This window comes from Populus euphratica, unplaced genomic scaffold, assembly GCF_000495115.2.
Source record: "Populus euphratica unplaced genomic scaffold, PopEup_1.0 scaffold164.1, whole genome shotgun sequence".
Taxonomy (NCBI): Eukaryota; Viridiplantae; Streptophyta; class Magnoliopsida; order Malpighiales; family Salicaceae; genus Populus; species Populus euphratica.
Window position 1 is genome coordinate 329,862 of NW_011500048.1, and position 15,475 is coordinate 345,336.

At 33.0% G+C, this 15,475-nt stretch overlaps 2 protein-coding genes across 3 annotated transcripts; one reads left to right on the plus strand and one right to left on the minus strand.

Annotated features, from left to right (window-relative positions):
• Positions 1-1,292: 1,292 nt before the first annotated feature.
• Positions 1,293-9,122, plus strand: LOC105107562 (transcriptional corepressor SEUSS). 2 transcript variants are annotated; one of them, XM_011001526.1, is made up of 11 exons: positions 1,293-1,700; positions 2,171-3,404; positions 3,438-3,605; positions 3,699-3,818; positions 4,135-4,183; positions 4,337-4,551; positions 4,690-4,758; positions 5,681-5,778; positions 6,440-6,533; positions 7,694-7,763; positions 7,975-9,122. In XM_011001526.1, exons 2-11 carry the CDS (start codon positions 2,523-2,525, stop codon positions 8,922-8,924), a joined length of 2,715 nt encoding a protein of 904 aa, XP_010999828.1. In that variant the 5' UTR covers positions 1,293-1,700; positions 2,171-2,522; the 3' UTR covers positions 8,925-9,122. The 2 variants fall into 2 exon arrangements, with proteins under 2 accessions (XP_010999828.1, XP_010999827.1); XM_011001525.1 differs by having other exon boundaries at positions 2,171-3,605.
• A 506-nt stretch (positions 9,123-9,628) lies between these two features.
• Positions 9,629-10,770, minus strand: LOC105107561 (thioredoxin M-type, chloroplastic-like). The gene is made up of 2 exons (XM_011001524.1): positions 10,454-10,770; positions 9,629-10,155 (listed from the first exon to the last, which is right to left on the minus strand). The coding sequence occupies exons 1-2, from the start codon at positions 10,677-10,679 to the stop codon at positions 9,839-9,841; spliced, it is 543 nt and encodes a 180-aa protein (XP_010999826.1). The 5' UTR covers positions 10,680-10,770; the 3' UTR covers positions 9,629-9,838.
• Positions 10,771-15,475: the final 4,705 nt, after the last annotated feature.

Genomic DNA, 15,475 nt, shown 5'->3' on the forward strand with positions numbered 1-15,475 from the left:
TTTTTGTTTCACTGTTTCCCCTTCGAGCCTTTAGTAGCCGTTCGTTTTCGAGAGTGTGTAGAGTGTGATGGTTTTGTTTTTTTGTTTTTTTTAATGTTTTTGATAACTTTAATTTTTAAAAGTATATTTAATTTTAAAAAAATATTAAATTGATTTTTTCATATTTTTATTGTTTTAATGTTTTTTAATAAAAAATACTTTTAAAAAATATCATATATTATAATACCAAACATTTACATGCGTTACACTTCAGTATGCATCTTAATAAAAAAAAATTCATCTTATTTGAAAAAAAAATAAAAACAATTAAAGTTTTATTTGTTTATTGAAAAATAATTTTTAAAAAATAAATTATTTTTTGATATTTGATAGTATAATAAAAAATAAATTGAAAAATACTTTTTAGTATTTGATTATGTCATAAAAATAAATTGAGAATAACTTATTAATGTTTTATTTTTTATATTTAAAAAATAAATCTTATAAATTAAAAAGTTAAATAGTAATAAAATTAAAAAAAATAATTTTATAAAGTGGAACAAATTTTTTTATTTGATCATTTCTTATATTGTGAGAGTAGAACTCTAAATAAGATGATATTTATGAATTGTTCTTGAAATCCTTAGCATAAATCTTTCTTTGAATTAATGTTTAATAAGGTTTCAAAATCATTTTAAAAGATGGATAATTCAATTCTCGCAAACCAATACCATATTCTTGTAACTTAATAAATTTACGACTGCAAGATTATAGTTTAACTTGTGTATTTGCTTTTTTTTTTTTGTACATATACAATTCTATTTATAAATATATTAAAATAACATATATTTTTTATTTTTAAAATTCATTTTTAATATCAATATAACCTAAAAATTAAAAAAATAATTTTTTTTCAAAAATATTTTGAAAATACAAAAGTTTAATCTTCACCAATCCCTTAACTGCAAAGATTTTACTAGCATAAAATCTTACGATCTCGTCCTCAGAAATAAGGAAAAAAAGAAAAAATCAAATAGGACACGTGGCAAAACAGTCAACAGACAGAAACGGTCCAGGCGCTCACACGGAATTCATTACAGCACCAACCCTAACTGGATATCTCTGTAAATAACCACAAATCCAATGTCATTTTCGAGTCCTGAGATGAAACAGGCCCAAACCAGCGCATGATGTTATGTTATGTCATGTAATGACCCATATAATGGGATGACAAACCATGCATATAAAGCATGCATGTAACATCCACATAAAAAAAACACATAAGCGAATGAAGGAATAGAGAAAGAATAGCATTTGACTTCATTTTCTAGAGAGAGAAAAAGAATGAAAGAAGAAAAAAATTAATCCTATCGGATACAAATTTGACGTCCGCAAGGAGACACACAATCTCTCTCAACTCTCTCTCTCTGAAAAATAATCTGCCCCTCTCTCTCTAGATTCAGCAACACACAAACAAGGACAAAGAACAATACAAACATCTACAGAGAACTAAAAAAAGGAAAGACAACAGAGAAAGATTAGATTTTTGAAGAGGATGAGCGAAACAAAACAAGACCCTGGAGTCTTGAGAGCTTTTTAACTCAAATAAAACACCTCTTTGTATTCAGTAAAAAGTGTTTATTTTTTTTGTTCTTGTTGAGATTGTAGTTTCATTGAAAGAAATCTTCTTGGGAGGATATCAACTTGAGTATTGTATTGTGGTAAGTTGTTGATTTCAAGTTTTTTTCAGCTCAAATTCTTCAACTTTTGTCATTTCCTCGGAAACCCATTATTCTTTATTTAGTTTTGTATTCATTTTAGTTTATTGAAGCTCCAACAAAGTTGTTTTAGTGTATTTCTCAGCCTTTCTAAACTACTTGTTTCTGTTTTGAATATTTATTTAATTTTTCTTGAAAAGTTTTTATTTTGAAGTCTTTGTTTGGATTTCTAGATTCTGGATGGGGTGAATAAGGTTTTATTTTATGATTTTTGTTTAATTTGGTAGATATATATTTTGACTTGGGACATGTTCTTTGTTAGCTAACTTGTTGGGATTTTGAGATGTGTTATCCTTCCACTACAAAGTTACTTCAAAACCTTATTTAGCAGCGAAAATTTGGTATTTTTTAATTTTTGAATTATTTAGCTTTATAGAGATTCACATAGATCTGAAGCTGCTCGTGTCATACAGAGATTCATGCGAGAAACATTTAAAGATCGCTGGTCGTGTCAAGGCAGCGCGGCTGTAGAATGTTCAGAATCGAAGATTCTTCTTTGCTTCTGGTTTTCTTTGGTGTGTGCCTCATGTTTCAGAGAACGCAGCACCATTTGCTCAGGCACAAAACATATTTGGCACATACTGAGGACGTTGATGCCTGCAGTGTTGGATGTGGAGTTCAAGTGGTGACTAAGTCCAGCTGTCTGAGTGCTTTATCTTGTTTTGTTATGCAATTTTAGGCTATTCAATTTATGTTGTTTTAGATAGTTTTGTACTCCAATTAGTTTTTTTTTTTTTTGTTGTTGTTGTTGTGATTCTTGGTAAGATGGTACCCTCGGGGCCGCCCACTCCAATTGGGGGTGCCCAGTCTGTTTCTCCTTCACTTTTGAGATCAAATTCGGGGATGTTGGGAGCTCAGGGTGGTCCTTTGAGTTCCCAAACAGCATTCCCTTCTCTAATGTCCCCCCGAACTCAGTTTAATAACATGAGCATGCTTGGAAATGTGCCCTCCCTCCTAAACCAATCTTTTGGGAACGGAGGTCCAAATCCTGGACTTCCTGGGCCTGGGAGCAGTCAGCGTGGAAATATTGATACCGGGGCAGAATCTGATCCACTTTCAAATGTTGGTAATGGAATGGGTTTCAATGCTCCTCCATCGTCATTTGTTCAGTCAAGTATGGTTAATCCTGGACCTTCAGGTCAAGTTCAGGGACAACAGTTTTCAAATCCTTCCGGCAACCAGTTGTTGCCCGATCAACAACAGTCCCAACAACTGGAAGCACAAAGTTTCCAGCATGGTCAGCAATCAATGCAACAGTTCTCTGGCTCTCACAACGCCCAGCAGGTGCAGCAGCAACATCAATTTCAATCAATACGAGGAGGGTTAGCTGGTGCTGGACCTGTTAAGATGGAGCCACATGTGACAAATGATCAACATGGAGCACAGCAGCCGCAGCCACTGAGAAATCTGGGTCCAGTCAAGTTGGAGCCACAGCAACTTCAGACTATTCGAAATTTGTCAACGGTAAAGTTGGAACCTCAACATTCAGATCAGTCTTTGTTTTTACAGCAGCAGCAGCAGCATCAACAGCAGCAGCATCAGCATCAGCAGCAGCAGCAGCATCAACAGCAGTTCCTTCACATGTCAAGGCAGTCTTCTCAGCAGGCTGTTGTACAACTAAATCTTTTGCATCAGCAAAGGCTGATGCAAATGCATCAACAACAACAGCAGCAACAGCAACAGCAACAGCAACTTTTGAAGGCAATACCTCAGCAAAGGCCTCAATTACCACAACAATTTCAACAACAGAACTTACCTTTGAGATCTCCAGTAAAATCAGTATATGAACCTGGGATGTGTGCCCGTCGTCTTACAAATTACATGCATCAACAGCAACGCAGGCCTGAAGTATGACTTCCTTGAAAAGATTTTGTTCTCAGCGTTTGCTTTTGGCTTTTTATTTATTTATTTATTTGTAATAGCTCCCTACCTTTCATGCAGGACAATAACATTGATTTCTGGAGGAAATTTGTTTCTGAGTTCTTTGCTCCCCATGCAAAAAAGAAGTGGTGTGTTTCTATGTATGGAAGTGGCCGGCAAACAGCTGGTGTTTTCCCTCAGGTCTGCTGCTAGATAAAACTTGGTGATTTTATAAAATTGTTGTTGTGAAGTCAATTCAATCAAGTTCTTCTATACTGGTGTCTTAGGTGAAAATAGACAGTTAGGTATATCATTTGAAATATCTCTACGGTCATGGTATCTTCTTAATGCTCTCTTTGGATGCTTATATGTAATCCAGAAAATAAGAAAAATGCACCCATGATGTTAGTGGTAGCTGTGCTAGAGAAGTTAATTATATAGTTTTGATAAAACTTGTTTAATTTCTTTTAGAGCCAATTATGGATGCAAATTGTAATGATTCGTGCAAATGTTGCAGGATGTATGGCATTGTGAGATTTGCAATCGCAAGCCAGGCCGGGGTTTTGGTATGTTAGATTTTCAGAATCCTTGTGATTCATTGCATGTTGTTTTTGTCCATGGATAAGACTGTTTGACAGTGCTAGTTTGAATGGGTTTGTCTCTTAGTAAAACTCTCCCTGGATCATGTTATATCTGATTTTGATCTTCTGTACTTTCAGAGGCAACTGTTGAAGTTCTTCCCAGGCTTTTTAAAATCAAATATGAAAGTGGTACCTTGGAAGAACTTCTTTATGTTGATATGCCACGTGAATATCAAAACTCATCCGGTCAAATTGTTCTGGATTATGCGAAAGCAATACAGGAAAGTGTTTTTGAGCAACTTCGTGTTGTTCGTGATGGTCAGCTGCGGATAGTCTTCTCTCCAGATTTGAAGGTTAAACTTCGGAGAAATTCCCTATTGCTTTTATAAGCTAAATTCTTCAGGAAGTGTTAGCTGAATTCCTGTCTTCTAAATTCTTCAGGAAGTGTTGGCTGATTTCTTCTGTCTTCTGTTCCTCCATTCTTTTGCCAGATATGCTCATGGGAATTTTGTGCCCGACGGCATGAAGAGCTTATACCTCGAAGATTGTTGATACCACAGGTTACCCTCACTTCTTCATTACTTTTAATTCATGTTGGAAACCGTTTTTTACCCACACTATTTTAGCTGATTGACACTAAGATATGTTCAATATTCAGTAATATAGGTGCTTTTTTGTGCACAAGTTATTCATTTTGATGATGGGTTAAGTAGGTTAAGAATTGCTATTTTAATCAATTTTTTTCAATCAACATGCTTGATGCATGTGGAATAACATTGATTAGCATAATCCTTTTACATTGTTCATTGGAAGTGAAATTAATTGAATTTGTTTGTGGCTTTTGGTGTTAGCTTGTTAGAAATAATGCTCAGAATCAGTTTTGGTATCAAAGAGCACCATTACTTAGTTTATATTCTTTTTTCTTACTTGTCATGTCATCTTTTATGTACTGATTCTTGTTTAACTCACAGCACTAGGAAGATTTGTGCTTCCATAGAGATGGTCAGTGGATCAGGATCAGATTAATGAATTGAATTGGACTTTGATGTAGCTGATTTTGTGATACTTGTGTTGTAGTTTGATTATATATTTGTTGATTCTGTATGGACATGCTGTTAGCAAAGTCTGGTTTGTGGCCCTTTTCATTTCGATAAAAGGTTAAAACATCTTAAATATCTAGTTTATCACGAACAAACATTGATTTTAAGTAATGCCTTGTGGAAACTTTTTGCCTGTGCGGTTGTGTTTATTATGTGTTATTTTCTATGTGGTTTATAGCCTTGTTGATTTTTGTGAAATGCCCAAAGTACCTGTAGTTTCCAGTTCACTTCAATATTCAGTTCATCACTGAAGAAACCCTTATGTTAAGTGGTTAATGATAATGATTCAGATTTTTCTGTGATATGATATCTAGTGGCTATAAGATAATTTCTGCTTACAAATATAAATCAAGTATTCAGTGTTTTTCTTCACATTTTGCAGGTAAGTCAGCTTGGTGCTGCAGCTCAAAAGTATCAGGCTGCAGCTCAAACTGCATCGTCCAATTTATCTGTACCAGAGTTGCAAAATAATTGTACCATGTAAGTTGTCCTGCTACATTGTGTTTATTCCATGAACCTTTGGTTGAGCATGCTGTATTGATAGTGTTAAAGCTGCTGCAATTATTTGAGTACCGTTGCTCTGGCAATCAAGCTCAATGAGTTTCAATATTTCCATTAGATATGTACGGTGATCTTTCATTCATTTTGTCAAGCTGAATTTATATGGTGTGATTGTGATATTGAACACATGTAAATTAATACTGGTTACAATGTTTCTTCTCATCTTTGCTTAGGATGTCCATGAGAGAGATGAGACTAGACTATCAGTTACTACATTTCAAACATAGTTTCTCTATTCTTCATTACATGATTTAAGAGATGGTTGGAGGGATGTTTCTAGTTATATCTTGATTGAGTTTGCATTTACTTAGATTTATGACATGTAAGGGATAAAATTTACATTTATCACAAAGTGAGAAAAATTATGCACCTTCCCATTCATCCTTTGTGGTTGACCATTTGTTTCATAGTTTGTAGACTTCTTTTCTCTACATCTGCTGGAATTTGTGTTTTTATGAGTTCTGCATCCATTCATTTATGAACTGTTGTACGTGAAAGCAATGGAAATGTCATTTTTGTAATACATGTATGGTGCTGTCCATGCCTTCTATTTGTTAATTGGTAAGTTATCCTTCTTTAGGTTTGTTGCATCTGCTCGACAACTGGCAAAAGCCTTGGAAGTGCCATTAGTAAACGATCTAGGATATACAAAGAGATATGTACGGTGCCTTCAGGTGATTTCCTAAATTCTTTCAGGGTCATTGCGGCTCATTAATTTCCTTGGTGGTTGCTTAGTGTTAAATGTCATGAGTAGCTTGCATTTTCTACAATTAGTTCCATGACAGGATGCATGTCTGGGGTCTCATAAAATTTTGAAGAGAAGATCCTTTTGGTTTGAAATTTTGTTGTCTTTGATTTGAGCTTTGCTTGTTCATGTTCACTTTGTTTTTTTTTTTTTTTCCCTAGAGGAAAGCGTTCTTATTTTCTTCTTCATTCTCATTTGCTGTTTAGATTTGGATTTTTTTCCCCCACTATATGTTGCATATGTGCTCTCCTATGTTGTCCTTTTGCTCATTGCAATGAATTTGTACCAAGTAGTCATGCCTAGACAGAATTGCCTTCCATAATATGGTTGCTCGTGAATCTTTGCTTAACTTTCTCAACTAGATCTTTCAGGTGTTAATTTGGCTGTTATTTTTGGTATGATTGTACTTGAGGACATATTACATGATGAACATGGATAGCTCACTTTCCTACAAGATTTGGCAGTTGCTTTACTTTTTCAACATCTTTCATTGTACTATACTAAATTTCATTAGATACAACGGTTAGCTGATTTTGTACTGGAATATCATGATTTCTGTATGCTTCTAGCTAGCCTCTGTGCAAATATGTTTTCTTTTTACCCCAGCTTACATTGTATTGCCCCATCCTCTATTCATTATAGATTAATTAATATCTCTGTAATATATTGTGGCATTGATTTACCACTGTAATTATAAATTTCCCTATCTATCATGGTTGTTTGAAATTGTGGCTTGGAAATATCTTTAGGTCTGAACTACTGGCTTTATTGCAACGAACAACTTTTGTGATGATTTGGGGTTGTAAATTTTTGATAATGTAATGAATGCTGGTTGAAGTTGGATGGCTTCTACCTGCTTATCCCATGCTTTAACAGAATCTGTCACAAACAGCTGAAAATGATCTTAATTATTTTGTCAGCATTTACATGTGATTCCTTAAAGTCTGGATATGGCACCTGAAAATATTTTTAACTGTAAGAATGTCAAATGGATAATGTTGACTTCAAGGATGTTTCATGAGGTTGCTAATATATCTGCAGTCTGATTGATTTTTTTCTCTCATAATAATTTGTTCCATATCATTGCAGATATCAGAAGTGGTAAATAGTATGAAAGACTTGATTGATTATAGCCGAGAAACTGGAACGGGGCCAATGGGTATGTTTGACGAGTTCTTACTTGGGCTATTATTTTATTATTTTTACTTTTATGTAGGTAATTTTTAGAAGGTGTCCCCATGAATGTTTCCTGCAAAAATTCATGTCCATGGTGACATTGCTGTGATAATCATTCTTATCACCATCATACCATGTTTGTCCTTTGTTGTCATGTTGGGCACTGAATTATTTATCTACTTATTTTGTTTCAGAGAGTTTGGCCAAGTTCCCTCGGAGGACAGGTTCTTCATCTGGGTTCCATAGTCAAGCTCCACAGCCTGAGGTACAGCAGCCGCAACTGCAAACAATACCCCAGAACTCAAATAGTGATCGAAGTTCAGCCCAAGTCACAATGCAAATCACTGCCAGCAATGGTATGGCTAGTGTAAATAACTCACTCACCACAGCATCTACAACCACATCTGCCAGCACTATTGTGGGGCTTCTCCACCAAAACTCAATGAATTCAAGACAACAAAATTCTATGAATAATGCAAGCAGTCCCTATGGAGGGAACTCTGTTCAGATTCCATCTCCTGGTTCCTCTGGTACGATTCCACAGGCACAACCTAATCCTTCTCCTTTCCAGTCACCAACACCCTCATCGTCAAATAATCCTCCACAAACATCTCATAGTGCCTTAACAGCTTCCAATCATATTAGTTCCACAAATTCACCAGCAAACATTCCCTTGCAACAGCCAGCTCTTTCTGGTGAGGCTGACCATGGTGATTCTCAAAGCTCTGTCCAGAAAATCATACATGAAATCATGTTGTCCAACCAACTTAATGGCACTGGTGGAATGGTTGGGGTTGGTTCTTTGGTGAATGACGTGAAAAATGTTAATGGGATTTTGCCAACAGGTAACAATACGGTTCTCAATGGAGGAAATGGCCTGGTGGGAAATGGGACAGTCAATAGTTCTGGAATAGGGGGTGCTGGATATGGCACAATGGGTGGATTTGTGCAGTCTACAGTGGTCAATGGAATCAGAGCTGCAATGGGTAATAACTCTATAATGAATGGTCGGATGGGTATGCCATCGATGGTACGAGACCAGAGCATGAATCATCAACATGATTTGGGGAACCAGCTGCCCAGTGGGCTAGGAGCAGTTAATGGGTTTAGTAATCTTCAGTTTGATTGGAAACCATCCCCTTGAAGGTTCTGTTAATTATACTGATATCTCAACAACTGCTTGTGCAGCACGAGTGTGGGCAGAATTTCATAAAAGATGGCATTACACGAAGGAATGGCTTGAGGGCTTGCTTCCCACTTTGTACTAAATTTTCGAGGAAAAGTAAACATATAGCATAGTGTTTTATCAATGAAATATTAAATCCTCTTCGAGTTGCCTCATGTACTTCAATTGTTTTTTCGATTCGATACAGCCTCTTTTATAATAGTCCTGGAATGAGGATTTGGGGAAGGAATAGCTATCTGGTTGGGCTCTTTCCATATCTATCCTGCCCGTTTTCCGGTCTCAAAATTCATGAAATAAACAGTAGTGATGGATTAATTATAGCGACAGAATTTTCACCAGCTTAATTTTGAGCCATTGAATTCTGTTTTCCCGGGTTGTAAAATCTCAAGAATGGCGAAGCACGATGAGTTGGGGGGGCTTGCTAGTTATGCCTTAAAATCGCTTGGCTGAAAACAAACGGTGAGGCAGGGAAGCTGGTCAAGTGTTCGGTCTTGTCTGTCATCAGATCTTGCCTACTGGCAACTAGTTTTTCTATTATCGTGCCTAGCATTGATTAATCGAATTACTATAACGGTGACATTTCACTTCAAAGCACGATTAGGAGCTGTGGCAAATCAAAATGAAGAACATAGTGCAATCCAGATGAATTGCAAATAATAATGGACCTTTCAGTGCGCGCATGATACGCTTAAATGGGTTTCTGTACAGTTACAGATGAAAGGGAGACAATTCATAAGGTGAAGAAAGAGTGATGCACATTGCATTATCAATTTGAACAAGAGCTGAGTTCATAGTTACATTTGCACCATGCAAGGAAATTTGAATTGCTATGCACTTGTAGCTCCATCATAGCTCCACATAGTTTGTTGTTTTCAAGCATCTATATACTTGTCTATGGAGTTAGACAAGGTGGTCTTGGGCACTGCTCCAATAACACTTTCTTTCTTCTCTCCTTTCTTGAAAAACAGCACAGTCGGAATGCTTCTTATTCCATACTTTGTGGCAATATTAGGGCAGTCATCAGTGTTGACTTTGTAACAAGCTATCTTTCCTGCATATTCTTTTGCCAACTCCTCGACTACCGGTGCTATCATCTTACAAGGTCCGCACCATGGTGCCCAAAACTCCACAAGAACAGGGGTGTCGCTCCCGATCACAGTATCCCAGCTTGCATCTGTCGCTACTTGAACTGCACATTTCAAACATTTGCATGATCAAATTTCAAGAATATTCATCCTCGTGAGAGAATAGAGAGAATTCTGTTGGATTTATTGAAGATTATACCCTTTCATGAAACTCTGTCACTAGCAATTGCATAAGGATAATCACGGCTAAGGACAATCTAATTTTTGTTCACTTCCTTCAATAAGCACGCGACCCAGTTGCTAAAAAGGGATTAGCAGCTATCGCTCCAAGTATAGTTCTCTCCATGATGTTCTAGCAAACAAGAGATGCATAAAAAGATAATGAGATAGAATTTGGCAAACCTGCATCTACAGCTTCACGAGCTTTGCAGACAACGCGGGATTTTTGGCATCTGCTTCTCAGTGAGCGAGGAAAGGATGAAGAAGGTGAAGACAACGGTAAATTGGATGTGTTGAGTCCTTTACAGGCTGGCAATTGAAGCTTTTCCACAGAAGCAAATGGATGGCAAACACCAGCTCTGGTGGTAGTACTCACTGAACAAACTTGGAAACAATTCTTCATAGCCATTCCTTCCTTCTCTCTCTCTGGGGTGATGATATATTTCAAGTGATGGAGTTACGAGAGTGGCTTTGGTCTCTTGGGCAAGAGTTCTTACAAGATCTTTATTTTATTTTCAATTTTTAACTCTTTAATTTCCCTTTAATTGCTGATCTCTAACTTTGCAGCGCGGATAGATATACTCTCAAGATCGTGAGGTGGTAAAAGGTTTGGTGTTCATGTGGATGACATTTTTATCAAGCGAACTCACAAGGGAAAAATCTAAAAGATCCATTGACTACGAGAAACATTATAGAGAATCCTCATTGCCTGCCTCAACAAACTCAGGATCGTTGTTTAGATAAACAGGTTCTAAAAATGACATGACTATTCCTTATTGTTAAAAACTCAAAACCATTTTCGACCTAAAATTACCAAACCACAAAGCAAGATAATGTTTCTGCTACCTTGAGAGATGGGACTAAAACATTAACATCAAGGATTAAGGTTCTTAATACGTTTTTAGAGGTCAGTAGTTCGAGGATTCAATCGCACTGAGCTCTTTGATTTTCAAAAAAGACAATTGGATCTTTCATATTAGAGTTAATAAGTATACATATATATAGTTGGCATCTCTTTTCAATTTCATTAGAAGTTTGTGTTAATGTCAAAATTATCAGCTTAAAAAGACATGTTAATTAATCGGTTAAGATTTTATTCAATGTTGATAGGCAACGGGAATATTGAATAGAATGAAAATTGGGTTAAATATATATTTTTAATTTATTTTTTATAAAATTATCATAAATTTTAAGTTATAAATTTTATATATTAATTTGAATTGATCTAATATATTGTAACTTTGAAGTTTTTTTAATCAACCTCTATATATATATATATTCAAGTTGCCTTTGAACTTGCCTATTTAATTAGATTATATTAGGTTAATCCCTCCATAATTTATTTATTTTTAAAATATGCTAGCAACACTTAAATAATTTTTTTAAAAGGCTTTTTAAAACATTAATCTGAGCCATAACATAGCAGATAAATAAAATCTAATTATTAAAAAAAATTTAAAAATTATTTTTTGTTTAAAGTGTATTCATAAAATAAGAAAAAACTTATTTTGATAAGTATCATGTTTATATTAAAATTTAAAATTATGAATTATCTGGATTGAGTGTTGCCTATCCGTATATTTATTAATTTTCTTCTAAAAAACAAACTTGTATCACAATGAAAACTCAAAAGGTTTTGTCTCAAATAATTTAAAAGAAACGCGCTCCTCTTGTATAAGTTGCCAACAGCATGATGTGTCAACTTTGCAACATGAATTATTTCCCGGAGTAAAGCTCCGATTTTGGTTTATGAAGAAAGAAAAGTTCGGTGATGTTTGACTACCCTATTGCAGGAATATAAAGGGTAGCGGGCTAGTGATACTGTGACCGGCGCAGATGCAGTCCAGCCTCCTACAGAGATTGTTAACATGAGAGCGGAGGTTCCATTACCTCGAGCTTAGGCTGCACAGTTCTTGAGATGGCAACTTCTAAACCTCCGTTGACCCAATACGAGGGGGTATGATATTGTATCCAAGTCAAATATTTTAAATGTAAGTTTCCAAAACTAAATAAAAATCTATCAAACATATTTATAAATTAATAGGATAAATTTAAGCTTAAAAAGTTTATAAATGCCAAATTAAATTAGACTTAAAAGGTTTAGATTTGCCAAATTAAAACAATTGCTCAAAATAATTATAATTATAATTTTTGATTTGATTGTTGGATATTACTCAAATTTTTACATGAGTTTTTGAAGGTTGTTTTCCTTAAAGTAGTTATAGAATCGTTATTTCAACTATCAGATCTTTAAAGTTTTAAAATCTCATCCTAAGGCTCTAATTTTAACAGTTTTTATGATTTTTCTTGTTAATTTTGAATTTCATGCTTTTTTTTTCTTTATAATTTTAGATTTTTATTTTGTTTTTTAGTTGAGATAGGTTTTCTGACCTATTTAAGGTTTTATCTACCTTAACTAGATGATGATATATTCTAAACAGATTATATGAATGGCTTATCAAATATATTTATGGATTAATAGAACAAATTTAGGCTTAAAAGGTTTGGTTATACCAATAACCATAACTTTTAATCTAACTATTGGATCGTCCTTAAATTTTTATATGAGTTTATGAAGGCTGTTTTTTTTAGAGTAGTTATGGAATTGTTATTTCAATTGTCAGATTTTAAAAATCTCATCTTAAGACCTTGATTTTGGCATTTTTTTAATTTTTCTTGTTAATTTCGGATTTTTATTTTGTTTACTAGTTGAGGTAGGATTTCTGACCTATTTAAGGTTCTATCTGCCATAACTAGATAATTTGTTCTAGACAGATTATGTGGAGGGCCTACTAAATATATTTATGGACTAGTAGGACAGATTTAGACTTAAGAGGTTTTTTTGTGCCAATCACCATAACTTTGATTCGATCGTAGGATCGTGTTTAAATTCTTACAAGAGTTTCTAGAGGTTGTTTTTCTTAGAGTAGTTATGGAATCGTTATTTCAATCGTTCGATCTTTAGATTTTAAAAATCCCATCTTGGGACCCTGATTTTGACATTTTTTTTATTTTTCTTGTTAATTTTGGATTTTTATTTTGTTTACTAGTTGAAGTAGTGTTTTTTACCTATTTAAGGTTCTATCTGCCGCAACTAGATGATGATCTATTATAGACAGATTTCATGGAGGGCCTATCAAATGTATTTATGGATTTGTACGACAGATTTAGGCTTAAAAGGTTTGGTTTTGTCAAATCAGAATAACGACTTAAAATGATCATAACTTTTGATCCGATCATTGGATCGTGCTTAAATTTTTACATTAGTTTCTAGAGGTTTTTTTCTTAGAGTAGTTATGGAATTTTTATTTCGACTAACAGATCGTTAAATTTTAAAAATCTCATCTTGGGGTTTTGATTTTGGAAATTGTTTTGATTTTTCTTGTTAATTTTAGATTTCATGCTTCTTTCCTTTATAATTTTAGATTTTTGTTTTGTTTTCTAGTTGAGGTAGGGTTTCTAACCTATTTAAGGTTCTATCTGCCACGACTAGATGATAATATGTTCGAGATAGATTATATGGAGGGCCTATCAAATGTATTTATGGACTAACATGACATATTTAGGCTTAAGAGATTTGATTGCTCCTGATTAGAATAACAACTCAAAATGATCATAACTTTTGATTCGATTATTGGATTGTACTCATATTTTTATATGAATTTCTAGAGAATGTTTTTCTTAGTTATGGAATCATTATTTTGACTAACAGATTTTTAGATTTTCAAAATCTCATATCAAGGCTTTGATTTTGGCAGTTTTTTTTTTCTTGTTAATTTCAAATTCCATACTTCTTTCCTTTGTAATTTTGGATTTTTATTTTATTTTCTAGTTAAGGTAGCGTTTCTAACCTATTTAAGGTTTTATCTGTCACAATTAGATGAATATCCGTTCAAGACAGATTATGTGAAGGGTCTATTAAATGTATTTATAGACCAATAGAATAGATTTATGTTTAAGAGGCTGGGTTGTGCCAAATCAAAATAACCACTTAAAATGATCATGATTTTTTATCCGATTTTCAGATCGCGCTTAAATTTTTACATGAGTTTTTGGAGGTTGCTTTTCTTAGAGTATTTGTGAAATTTTTATTTCAATTATTAGATCTTTAGATTTTAAAAAATTCATTTCGGGTCCTTAATTTTGACAATTTTTGTGATTTTTTTGGTTAATTTTGGATTTTAATTTTTTTTTTATAATTTTAGATTTTTATTTTGTTTCCTAGTTGAAGTAGGGTTTCTAATCTATTTGAAGTTTTATAAGTCTTTTAAAGAGAAGAGAATTGAAGATTGTTATTCTAAAGAAAATAAAACTTGTGACATAGGTTGGCCGAAAAAAGTAGGGAGGACAATGAATGAAAAAATAATATTAGACAATGAACACTCATTAAGTATTTAAAATATAATAAATAATTTATAAATATTTAAATTTTTTAACTGATAAATAATACATAATTATTGTAAACTGTTTACAACAGAAGTTGATACTTAGAAAATGTAACACATGACGGATAATCAAAGACTTTCCAGTGAATCCATGTCGATACAAGTTACTTTTTTTGGTTTGAAAATAACTTCTTTTGAAAAAGTAATTTTTTTTAAAGTGAATTATGAAAAAATAAATTATTTTTTATATTTAATAGTGTTATGAAAAATAAATTAAAAAATATTTTTCAGTATTTGGTTATTTCATTAAAAATGAGCTGATAAATAACTTATTAATATATTTCTTTAAACTTATTAAAATAATAAGGAATAAATTTTACAAATTAAAAAGTTAGATGATAATAAAATTAAAAAAAATCTAATTTTATAAATTATCTCAAATAAAATAAATAAAAATTAAAATAATAAAAATCAAATCTAACAGATAAAAAAATTAAAAAATAATAATTATAATTTCATAAATTATTTCAAATAAAATAAGTAAACATAAAAAAATAAGGATTAAAATTAATATAAAAATCAAATTAAATCAAATTATAAGGAATTAAAATAAAATATATAGCAATTAAAAATTTTGAAAAACAAATTTTTTATAATTAATAAGTAATATGGTATTTCTAAATTTTTCATAATTTTTTAAAAGTATTTTTCATTTAAAATAAAAGAAAAATACTTTTCTGAAAATCAAGCTAAATTTTTTTATAAATAAAAATTATTTTTTTATTTAATTTTTTTAATAATAAATAAACACAAAAAAATT

What these genes read in the sequence shown, in the direction of transcription:
- LOC105107562 (XM_011001525.1), top strand. Translation starts at nt 2,523, where the DNA reads ATGGTACCCTCGGGGCCGCCCACTCCAATTGGGGGTGCCCAGTCTGTT. An exon ending in AACAGCAACGCAGGCCTGAA is followed by an intron (nt 3,606 to 3,698) that starts GTATGACTTCCT and finishes CCTTTCATGCAG; the next exon opens with GACAATAACATTGATTTCTG. An exon ending in GATATGTACGGTGCCTTCAG is followed by an intron (nt 6,534 to 7,693) that starts GTGATTTCCTAA and finishes ATATCATTGCAG; the next exon opens with ATATCAGAAGTGGTAAATAG.
- LOC105107561 (XM_011001524.1), bottom strand. Translation starts at nt 10,679, where the DNA reads ATGGCTATGAAGAATTGTTTCCAAGTTTGTTCAGTGAGTACTACCACC. An exon ending in TCGTGAAGCTGTAGATGCAG is followed by an intron (nt 10,156 to 10,453) that starts GTTTGCCAAATT and finishes TGAAATGTGCAG; the next exon opens with TTCAAGTAGCGACAGATGCA.